General features: G+C 39.9%; 1 protein-coding gene across 1 annotated transcript in view; it reads left to right on the top strand.

Moving 5' to 3' along the window:
* The window catches only part of LOC116669434 (dedicator of cytokinesis protein 11-like), a 79,581-nt gene that overhangs the window by 46,956 nt on the left and 20,013 nt on the right, over positions 1–12,612 (top strand). The window contains 9 exon segments of the mRNA XM_032499318.1: positions 443–563; positions 850–916; positions 1,059–1,106; positions 3,328–3,473; positions 7,061–7,176; positions 7,774–7,911; positions 9,502–9,684; positions 10,173–10,286; positions 10,401–10,616. Of these exon segments, the coding sequence (XP_032355209.1) occupies positions 443–563; positions 850–916; positions 1,059–1,106; positions 3,328–3,473; positions 7,061–7,176; positions 7,774–7,911; positions 9,502–9,684; positions 10,173–10,286; positions 10,401–10,616 (1,149 nt within the window).

Below are 12,612 nucleotides of genomic sequence, written 5' to 3' on the forward strand. Positions count from 1 at the left end.
AAAGGATAAGGCTGGCGAAATTCTATATATTTTTCTTACTGTCAACAAATCCCATGTGCAGACCTAAAGCAACAATATACTGTTCTTACTAGCAAGTACTAACTAACGCCTGGTATGTCTCATCCCTCTGTGTCATAGAGCTCCATTGTTCAATTAATCACACATCTGTGAAACACCCCATTGCATTAAGTGACACTCTTTTACTTTCTGGGAAAGCTTTTGGAAATGGTTCTTTCTTTCTTTTTTTGTATTTATTTGATCTTATTGATTTTGTAAAGAAAAGTGTTATGTAAAAAGTTTATTGTCATTATTAAGTATGTTCATTAAGTATGTTGTCTATCGTCGGTATTGTACTGACATAAAGCAGGTAGACCCACATGCTTGCAGCAATAACTGTTTCTTTTAAGATCTCACCATTGAGGTTTTCTGTGTGTTGTTCCAGCTGCAGAGACGTGACTCCACCATGAGCAGCAGCCCCATGCCTCCCATCAGCAGACTAGGACAATATGAGATCAGGGGCCTCCTGCTCTCCTTCCTGCACATAGTCAAGACCCTGTCAGAGGGTCAGTGATTATCTCTGACCTCAAGTCAGGCCTTCATTCACTATGCACAGGATATGACATAACTGTCCCCTCTGCTATTTCGGGATAGAGTCTACTCAGAATCTTGGCTCGGCTGTTGCACAAACAACGACTGACTTATTGTCAGCCAGCCACCTCCTATTTAGGATGTTTAGTCAGTTTAGCTCCACACCTCTATTATCAACAGGGACTCATTTATTCACATCTGACAAGACATTGATTAATGGTTGGTTAACAAAATAACACATGGCTTTCTTTTTGTCCACAGACACTCTCATGGCCTACTGGAACAAAGTCAGCCCTCAAGACATCATGAACTTCCTCAGCTTGCTTGAGTGAGTAGTATACAAAAAACACCATAATGGCCTGTTTTCATGCAGTAAACTTGAGTTATAAAATACGAAATACCAGGACTGAAAACATAAAAGTGAATTGAGCTCCTGCTAATATTTTCTATTATTTTCACTCTCCCTGCAGGATCTGTCTGGTTCAGCTCCGTTACATTGGGAAAAGGAACATTGTGCGGTAAGTGTGGAAAAACCAACAGCACTGTTTTTTTTTTTTTATTTCATCACTCGTTGTTTCAGATGGGTGTTTGGTCATGATCTGTCTTGTTCGGCTTAATATTTGTAATTTTGGTGTAACGATCCCTGTCTCTTGAGAATTACGTTCATGTTCTTTCCAGTCCAGGAAGGATCTGTGGTGACTTGTGTTATTTCCAGAAACACTATGTTGTGGTATGATAAGATTAAAGGGAAAGCCTAGACAACACCAGGTCATTCATAGGTCCCAGGTCAGGGGATGAGAGTATTCGGCCAGTCTCTAATCACCAAACCTGTTCATGTATAGTTGTGTATGTCTCTCTATTCAGGGAGTGTAGATAGCTGCATCATAAGGGAATGTTTTGTTTCAGGACTGTCTCCTTTAGGAGGTCAGTGGCCCTGCCACACTTATAAATACTTCCAAGAGAGAAAGATAGGCTGACCTTGGCTTTAGCATCTGTGTTTAAGCGCACGCAATATCTTTGTTTATCCTTTACGTTCAGCTAAACGTAACACCTCCAGCTTACGTTTAAATACACCTCCAGGGAGACAGGAACTTCAGAGAGTTGGGACGGCACGACACAATAACACACCGTGGTTAAACTGTACTGCCTGCTTAATTCTCTCCTCAATTGAGGGTTCAGTAAATTCTATTGTGTAATTCATTAAAACCTCCCCTATCTTCTTCACATATGTCAATTGAGTTGTGCAGCTCCTCAGTTTGACTAAAGTTGAGATGGAGATGATCATTCACGCAGTTATTTGGTGTTGTTTAGATCATTGTAATGCTCTTTTTTACCCGTTTGAATCATACTCCCCTGAACCAAATTTTATACTCACTACACTAGCTTCCTTTCAGATTTCTGGTACTGGTGCTAACTTTTAGAGCCCTGCATAACATAACTCTTTAGTGTGTCACTGACTTCCTCCAACTTAATATGCCAAAATTGGGCTCTTAGATCACCTGAGTTAAATTTGCTGGATGTCCCTCAGATCCACTACAAATATCTTTGCAACGCTCTCCCCTTATTGCGATCCCTAGACTCCTGTGATGCTTTTATGAAACCGTTGAAAAGCTATTTTTTCCAGACAGGCTTTAGATTAGCCTGTCCCAATAACTTACAATTGTCTCTGACCTTATTTATCTGCTGCTGTGGTGATTTAAATTGTGTCAGCCCTGTGCTGTGTATTGGTACAATTTCTCTTTTTTTATTGCTTGTATTGTGTTTTTGTATTTAATGTTACGCACGTTGTGATTTTGTATCTGTAAAGGGTGCTTGATAAATCTACTTACTTACATACTTAAAGTAATAATTCAACTTGCAGCATGTAAACAATCAGAAGTACAGTATGTTACTTGCACGATTTGAAGAAATATGGATAAAAGGTTGTGCGAACTATGTGTACTAGGAAAAGTTGAGAACGAATCACATTTTCTTCTGTATTGTTCGTATTATGATGAGATGATTATGATGAGAAATGTCTGTCCAAAATCCTGAAATGATCTGGTGCACGGATGATGACCAATTTTGAATTGAAGTGGTTGTTTAAATTTAATTTGTAAGTTGACAAATTTTGTTTCTAAAGCTTGGCCAAAAAGACTAGAAGGGTTATTTGTTTAGGGTATGTAATTACTTTTGTTGACATAGGTAATAGTGCCTTTTAAGTCCGTGTGGACTGGGCATATTTTATTGTATGCATGACACAATGATACAAATATTCATATGTACACTGAACAAAATGATAAACACAACACTTTTGTTTTTGCCCACATTTTTTATGAGCTGAACTCGAAGATCTAAGACTTTTTCTATGTAAACAAAACACTGGTCTGGACTCTGACTTGTTTTTGGAACCCCCCAATACAGTAAAGCTGCACATTTTAGAGTGGCCATTTATTGTGGTAATCCTTAGGCGCACCTGTGCAATAATCATGCTGTCTAATCTGATTTTAATATGCCACACCTGTAAGGTGGATGCATTATCTTGGCAAAGGAGAAGTGCTCACTAACAGAATTAGTGAACAATATTTGAGATAAATCAGTTTTTTGTGTAAATAGAAAAAGTCTTAGATCTTTGCATATTACTTTTTGTTAATATAATAGGTTACATAACTGCAGGGTCTCATTATCCTTTCTGTATCTCCCTCTCTTCTCTTTCAAACAAATACACGCACTCTCTCTGTGGATGTATTTTTCATACAGGAGTCAGGACATATGCATGCCAAAGCTGTTCTCCTCAGACAGGAAGTCACAGACGATGCCGGCTATGCGCTGCAACCGAGCCAGCCTCATGCAGACGAAGTTACACCAGTTTGGCACCATGGAAACCTCCCTCACTCTTAATATTGGTAACCACACAAACCAGTTCACATGCAAAACTTTAGGTCACATTTAATCGTCTGTTTATTTTCATGCCCTTAATAATTTTCCAGTAACAAAGGAACTGATATGTAATTGCACTGTCCTAGAAAGGTTCATTAATGGGACTTGTTGAGAAGGTGTTTTTAAATGTAGATGTACAGTGGCTTGAGAAAGTTAACACACCCATGCTAAAGTGGATTAAAAAGAGGAATTATAAAGATCTTTTGGAAATTGATCTTAATGCCTTAATTTAAAAAAAGTTAGCCGACCTTTCGAGGACATCAATTTTCTTTGTAAATTATAAATAAATATACTTCCTTAAAATACAGGGGGCATAAGTATACACACCTCTATGTTAAATTCCCACAGAGCCAGGCACATTTTTATTTTTAAAGGCCAGTTATTTCATGGATCCAGGATACTATGCATCCTGATAAAGTTCCCTTGGCCTTTGGAATTAAACTAACCCCCCATCATTACATACCCTTCACCATACCTAGAGATTGGCATGGTGTTATTTCAGTTGGCTTAATAGCTGGTTTTTGATTTGATGATCTTATGGAAAGTTCCCCATGCCTGTCTCTATGGAGATAGACATGGGGATATGGATTTTCCTAATTTATTTAAATTAAGGCATTGAGAACAAGTTCCAAAAGATGTTTTTTTTTCTTCCTATTTTTAACTTCCTCAATCCACTGTAAATTACAGGAGAGTATACTATTTAAACAATATGGAAAATAAAGTTTCCAGTAATACATTCGTTTTTGCATAGGGTTAAATGGCGCTGTGGAAGTCTGTTTCTCTACACAACCATGTAACCGCTATATAATTTGCGGGTTATTTCCAAAAAACAAAATAAATTCTTTTTTTTTACTTATTACTGTCTCTTTGATTAGTGGCAAATTGCATAACCCAGGAAATGATCTAGGAAATTATAATGAAATTACTGGACCAGTAAAACAAAGCCATACTGAATGTGACATGGGAAAACCCAACAGTAAACAACCTCCAACCAAACAGAAAAGTACAATGGCAGTGGTGGCTGGACCTTAGTCTGTAGGAAGTTGGATTGGGAACCAGAAGGTCACCGTTTCAGGTCACCATACGGACCAGGGTGGTGGTGCTGGCATGGTACGGTGCCCAGTTCACCTCCTGGGCACTGCAAAAGTGCTCTTGAGCAAGGCAACCTCAGCTGTCCACTGCCCTCACTCTGACATTTCTCCATTAGTGCATGTATGGGTACTGAGCATGTGTGTATATTTCAGTCCTGTGTGTAATGGGTGTTCTAACCGAGTCAAAAATGTCCCTTGTGGGATTAATAAAGTATAAATTATTATTATTATTATTAACCTTTTCAATAATTTAATTCATTCCTTTGTATTATCTTAATTCTTATGTTTTTCTAGTAAGCAAAAAGTCAAAAGACACTTAGGAATGACAGCTTTTATGGCAGAGCAGACCACTTTTTCTCTCTAATCTCTAACAGTCTAATATTTTAGCTGACTAAACCAAACAAAATGTCAGTGTTGGAACCTGGAAAACAGTTTTGTTTAAACATGACTACATAAGTAGGACTTTGAACCCTAAGTAAGGAGACGGCCACGCTATTTGTTAATGTAAAATTAATCTCACATGGTCTGGAGGAAATCAAGCACAAATGTTATAGACACACACACACACGCACAGTTTGCTGCTGTAAAACCCACAACTCAAAGAACATTTTTATTTGTCACATGAAATCGTACGAAGTACGAGGTTGTGCATAATTCATCATGAAGCAGAATGTGGCCGTTAGACCGGCTCACAGAAAATGAGTCACCCAGTTGAATTGTGCCAGGATCCAGGATTCAGCTAAGTCTCGGAGAAAGGACACCACAGCTCTCATGATCCCCCTGGGAAGCCGATGCTGGCACAGAGCCCCCCCCAGCTTACCATCCGACGCCTACACACTGGTCAGCAGGAAGCGAAGCGGAGAAGATCGCACTCAGTGTTTAATTCCCCCACGCTTGCCATGGCAGCCACTCTGATGTAGAGATGGAGATCGTAGCCATAGATCTCTGATGTTTACACATGGAATCAGATGGCTAGCTAGCAGAAGTGCCAGGAGGTTAGCAGGAGGTTAGCAGGAGGTTAGCAGAATTGGCAGGAGGAGACTATCGATATTAGGATATACTGTATGTTGGTTTAGACTTGAGAAACTTTTTGACAGAAACCTTGTTTTGCAATGTGGGTCCGTGGAGTTGGAAACATGTTTGCATTCATCAGGCAGGGAGGTTGTGATTAAGTATGCTACTGAGTTGCGTTACGGTAATTCTAGGATCTGGTACCTTTAGATGGCGGGACAAGATATTAGCACATCTTGGCCTGTGCTGCATTCACTTTCCATTCTTTCTAAACAAATGTCTGTTGTATATGTTTTTCATTGTCTGGTGTGTCACAGACTCCACTGCTGTATGTGCATGATAATAGTTACAAAATTAGCCCTTTTCCCCCTTTAAATATGGTTGTCCTTTTCCTTCTGACCTTATTAAAAAAAAAAACATTGTAAAACTCCAATAACGTTAATGCAAATATACTTATTTTGTATTAATTAAACTATATTTTAAAGCATGGGACAGATCGTTCCAACAAATTTCTAACTCTGGGTCTTACAGGCAGCTTATTTCTTCTGCTGTCACTCTGCAAAAGTAAACATAGAGTCAACTTTGGAGAACGGGCACTCAAGTGTAGTAGCATTTTGAGACAATGGTAATCTCCGTCCATATGAAAAGTTTAGGCTCCGTAGCAGAACTAATCTCTGTTCATATTGACGCGTCTGACTGCGCATGTATCACAGGAGCATTCACTGGGCATGCGCGTGCTGGTGTACACAGGAAGCAGATTGTCTGACGTTATCTGCAGTTAAAAAAAGAAGGAGAAGGGGTGGCCTATAGCTCACTCAGTTAGTTACTCATGTTGGCTGAGTCCTGCAGTGGCCCGGGTTCGAAACCAGCTTGTGGCCCTTGTGCTGCGTGTCATACCCCATCTCTCTTCCCCTTTCACGCCTGTCCACTGTCTCTCTATACAACAAAGGGCATAATCTTAAAAAAAAAAGAAGGAGAAAGAACAACTAAGGGGAAAAGTAAGAGCAGGGATTAATGTGCTTGGAATGACGACGAGGTGGAACTGTTACCAAAAGGTACAGTATGTAACGTTAAGCATTGCCGTTTCCAAAAGTCTCTTTTTGTGCCTGCCTAGTCTACAAAGCAACCCCGGAGTTTTCAAACCGAAACGGGGGAAGCAGTGACCCAAATGTCTTCATTTTAAGGGCTCAGAAACCCCAGAATACTGTGGACGAGAGACGTAAACGTAGCAAAAAATATTCATTTTTAGTTGGGTAACTTAGATGTACCCTGAAACAGGGCAGACATCAGGAACAGTGTTGATACTGTGGTAATCATCAGCTTCTTCTACACAGAACTGAGTAATGGATGTGTTTCTTCTTCTTTATTTATGTATTCTGTATATGAACCATTACCACACACTGTGTTTTAAAGTTCTTTTTTTAACTGTGTGTGGTCTGTGTGTGTTCTAGGGACCGGGCCATCAGAGGCAGAGATCCATCATCAGGCTCTGCTGGAGGGCAACATGTCCACCGAGGTGTCCCTTAGTGTCTTGGATGTCCTCTCTGTTTTCACTCAGTGTTTTAAGGTCAGCACACGCATGCATGCACACACACACACACACACACACACACACACAACACACAAACACACACACACACACACAAACACACACACACACACACACACACACACACACACACACACACACACACACACACACACCACACACACACACACACTCAAACTAAATCTCAATGGTGAGATATTAAAATAAACAGTTATGGCTGCAAGCATGTGGGTCTACCTGCTTTATGTCAGTACAATACCAAAAATAGACTAAAATGAACATACATAATAATGACAATAAACTTTATTTATATAACACTTTTCTGAACATTGCTACAAAGTGCTTTACTTTGATATATAGCTGTCTCACGTAGTACTTACTGTATACAGCTTTTGTGGTTAAGTTTGTGGTCAGGCATCTAGTCTCTGGGAAATAATTTAAGTCAATACAGTGTGTGTGTGTGTTGGGTGTGTGGTGGTGGTGTGTGTGGTGTGTGGTGTGTGTGTGTGTGTGTGTGTGTGTGTGTGTGTGTGTGTGTGTGTGTGTGTGTGGTGTGTGTGTGTGTGTGTGTGTGTGTGTGTGTGTGTGTGTGTTGTGTGTGTGTGTGTGTGTCAGACCCAGCTGCTGGACAGCGACGGTCACAACCCCCTGATGAAGAAGGTGTTTGACGTTTACCTCACCTTCCTCAAAGTTGGCCAATCAGAAGCCGCCCTCAGACATGTGTTCGCCGCGCTCAGGGCTTTCATCAACAAGGTATGTCGACACTCACAAGCACACATGCAGGCTGTGATACTTTTTGTTGTTTGGACTCTGCCAACAACATTTCCCACCACGATTAAACAAACAGAAGTGACGTATGTTGTCACTTGTCTAACCTACGTGTGTTCGGGTCTCTCATTGTGCTATTTATAAAATTCAAACAAGGAAGTACTACTGAGTTGAAATGTCATTTATCATTGACAAAAAAAAGCGAACGCTTAAAATAAAGATTTCCTGTTTCCCTGTGTTTGTTGCTGTTGCCTTGTTTCCATATTCATTGACTCGCTGCCTTTGTACTCGTAATATTTCTTGTTTTAAAATGTATTACTCACACATTTCATTAAGGGAGTAGAAGAAAGTTCCCTAGGGAAGGGACCACCCACTTCTATATTGATACAACTGATAGTACAGTATCAGCAGTATTACTAGGCTGCTTGTGTGATGAATCACAGGAGAGCAGCGTGGTAGACTCTGTTCTGGCATGTTTTGTTTCGGTTACAAGAGTGGGAGAGGTTTCTGTAGTTTATTTTGATTCAATCCCATTTTATAATTTGTTCAACCTTAATTAATACAGGGTGATCTAATGAGATCAGTTCACTCTCTTTGCATGGACACCCTGCCTACACAGGGCAATACAAGCAGAAGTAAAATTCCAACATTTAGACATGACAATAACATTCAAACTTACAAGACTCTGAATCAAACGTTACAAATACAATGGTGAAAGGATAAAAAAAGGGCATTAAATTATTGCATCAAATGAAGTTTGAACATAGTGTGGGAATTAATGGGATGAATGTCTATCACCATATTTCATGATGTAATACTAATAATTATAATAATAATAGTAAGAATAATAATAATCCTCAAACAAAATCCATCAATTTGGATGTATAAATGTTGCCCCATTAATAGAGATGTATGTATTAATAGAGATGTTCCCTTTGTGTGCAGCCAGCGGGAGAGCAAGTTAACCCCTGACGTCTAACTCGCAGTGAAAATGTAATTTTTGAAAGACTGGATGTCCACAAGTATGAATTGAAGCAGAATTATTTAGTTAAACAAAACCATGTTGTCAATTTTGTAAATTATTGCATCTACCTTTTTTCCAATACATTTTAAGTTTTGGACTTTACAACGCTCTGGAGTTATTGGAAATGTTTTAATCACACAAGTTCGAAACACTCCTACTTCCTCTTGTAATCTAATTCTACAAAGGGTATAATACTAATAATATTAGTGGAGCCTAATTTTTATTTGCAGAAATACCAGATTATAACAGAATGAATGGACGTGCATTAAAAACAAATCTGCAAAGTATTGGAAAATAAAATTTGTAACAAATTGTTAAAAAATTAATATAAAAACAGTGTAGTTTCAAAGGTGCATAGTGCATACTCGTCCCATCTGGTAACAAGCCTCATATTACAGTCTTTTTTAGGTTTCCGGTGTTTTTTGGGACACACCGCTCCGGTTCCTTTCTAATGTCTCACTGACATTTTCCCGCTCTTCTCCCTACATACTTACAGTATTTTTTCTAACGACACCCCTGTCCTTTAATACACTAACACCTTGTCCCGTCAGTTCCCGTCGGTGCTGTTCAAGGGCCGCGTCACGCTGTGCGAGGCTCTGTGCTGCGAGGTGCTCAAGTGCTGCGTCTCCAAGATGGGATGTCTGAGGGCAGAGGTGTCAGCCCTGCTCTACCTGCTGATGAGAAACAACTACGAGTACACCAAGAGGAAGACCTTCCTACGCACGCACCTGCAGGTAAAGTGGAGCGTGTGTGGGAATTTAAAGTAGAGGAAGAAACAGAGGAAACATGTCATCCCTCTAAATGTCTGGCCTCTATTTGGACTGTATATGTGATATAACAGCCATGCTGTTAACATTTACCACACTTGGTGGTCTGTAACAATGTCTGTCTTGATCTCCATTCTTATTCACCCTGATGTTTAGCCTTTTGTCCACACAAACTCCTCTGAGCGCTAGATATGCTTTCATTAGGCAGGTGGAGAATGTTACGATGGCGTTTGACCAGTTTAAACACAGACTGCTGTGTTTCCAGCTCCTCTGGTAACACAGGAGCAGAAGGCCATCCATTTCACTGGACTCTGGTCAATACATACAACTATTTCATGTGGATCTGTGTTTACCCTCCTTTCATTTTGTGCTTCTCCTCATCCACTCTATTTTACACTTTAATCCTTGTTTGTCTTTTTTGAATCCATTCCCTCTCTTTGCTCCTGTTTGTCTAGATCATCATTGCTGTAAGCCAGCTGATCTCCGATGTGGCGCTGTCCGGCAGTTCACGCTTCCAGGAGTCTCTCTCCATCATCAACAACTTTGCAAATAGTGACAAGGCTATGAAGGTATAGTATACATGAACAATATGTGTAGGAAAACAGCCCTGCTTGTATTTGTTTGTAATAGATTCAATCATGTTTTTCTGTGTGCATGTAATAACACCTTTCTGCACAATGCAGGCGACGGCATTCCCCTCTGAAGTGAAGGGTCTGACCAAACGCATCCGCACAGTGCTGATGGCCACAGCCCAGATGAGGGAGCACGAGAAAGACCCAGAGATGCTGCTGGATCTCCAGTACAGCCTGGCCCGGTCCTACGCCAGCACGCCCGAACTGAGACGAACCTGGCTGGACAGCATGGCGCGAGCACACCTCAAGAATGGAGATCTGTCTGAGGTATCAGCAGGAAGACTTTGAATGATCTCTCTTTCACTTTGTGTCATATGTTAACCCGTCTGTCTCTTATCGTTTTGTTTTTTCTTATTGTCACCCGTGTCGAAATAGCTGTCGCTTGGAAAGTAATGCCAGCAGGACCATGGCTGTTTGACCACTTAATCACATCTTTGCATACACTCTTACCTCTTTAGTCCATCACTTACAACAATAATCAAGACCAGGGTTATTATAGAAAACTACAACAAAAACAAAATAAGCAGTGACTAAACTCAAACTAAATTAAAAACTAAAACCTTGCCAGGTTAAAAAAAAAACTGAATTGAAATAAGCGTAATAACGTAAATCATTTCAGTTTTAGTTTTTTTTTAGCTACTCTATAATAAATCAGTATTGAAAAAAGGAGACCGCATGAACTTCCGTCAACTCTGGCAACATTGAATCATAGAAAGTGAACGAACTTGACATGAGGTGGAGCTGTGCCGTAACTTCTTCACATCAGACACTAAAGAAGCGCTAAACATTAAACATCATGGCTAATCTCCCACCATGCAATCTGTATGTTTATGTACTTACTGCACATACTTCTAAGACTTTATTCCTGGCCATGACAATAACAAACTTAAACTACCTAAACTACCTCTCTGAAAAACTGAAACTAAACTCTAAACTAGCAAATACTAAACTAAACACTATGATGGGAATAACGGCGTTATAAATTAATGCGTTACTAACGACGTTACTTTTTCAGTAACGAGTAATCTAATTGATTACTCCTCCCATCTTAATAACGCTGTTACCGTTACTGCCGAAAAATGCGGCCCGCTACGGTAATTGAAGCTGTTTTTTTTTCATCAGACCAACTAAATCTGAGCTGCGAGGCAAAGACGTTTTTTCTTCCTTGGTTAGTGGGCCGTGCACGAGGCAAGCGCATAAATGCTGACGATTGGCTGAGGTTGGGTAAAATTTCATGGTAAGCCAATCAGAGGTAGAGTTGGGCGGGGAAAGCACGTGTAGTCGGACACAATGAACAACACAAGCAAGTCAGTCACAAGAGACAGGTATGGTGTTATGAAATCAAGGAGAGGAGTGGTAACTTCTCCTGCTAAGGATTTCCCACCGTGGTCAGAAAACATAGGCACTATGTCTATAGAGCGGCTACTCACTCCGAAGATAAATGCAAGCGGCCACCAGCAACTTGGGGTTCAGTGTCTTGCCCAAGGACACTTCAACATGGGACTGCAGCGCCCATAAAAATCAGGGCACTTATATTATTTGCATGTATGTTTGTATTAAGTGTCCATTTCATTATAATATTCAGATTTACCATAAATAATTGAACATGCATATGTATTTTAAGTCCCATTAAAGAAGGGTGGAGGTGGGGGTCAATTTGAGCATTAAAAAAAAAATTACTTGAAAATAATGCATTAGTTACTTTCTGAAACAACCAGCTACTTTTATAATTTGTAACTGAGTATCTAATTTAGTTACTTTTTGGAAGAAGTAACTATAACTAATTACTTTTTAGTAACTTGCCCAACAGTGTCAAACATGCTCTGAAAAAGTGATAGTGAAAGTGATATGACTTTGGTGACACATTGACCCATTACCATGCTCAGTGGCAACACCAAAGCAAACACTGTACCAGAAAGTGTAACTACAGTAACACTCTGGTATTACACCGTGAGTCAGTCCTTCAGTTTGTTGTTTCAAGGGAGCATTCCCAAAGATCCTCTAATCCTTTACTAAAGAATACCAATGACATGAAACGGTAAGCACTTCTGGTCTTCTAAATGGGCGTGGGCTTGTGTAGAGAATGTGGATCAATTAGAGGTCATATTTGCATAATTTATTGATATTTATTTTGCTACCACTACATATTTACGCAGCTAAAGGACCTATTCAACATAACGTGATTTGTTTTGTTAGGGCGTTCACAAACATTAGTTGACAATAGCTTGTCTGTGTTGCCAGATCTAGTGAGAGTTTAGTCCTG

The sequence above is a fragment of the Etheostoma spectabile genome, chromosome 19 (genome assembly GCF_008692095.1).
Source record: "Etheostoma spectabile isolate EspeVRDwgs_2016 chromosome 19, UIUC_Espe_1.0, whole genome shotgun sequence".
NCBI classification, from domain to species: domain Eukaryota; kingdom Metazoa; phylum Chordata; class Actinopteri; order Perciformes; family Percidae; genus Etheostoma; species Etheostoma spectabile.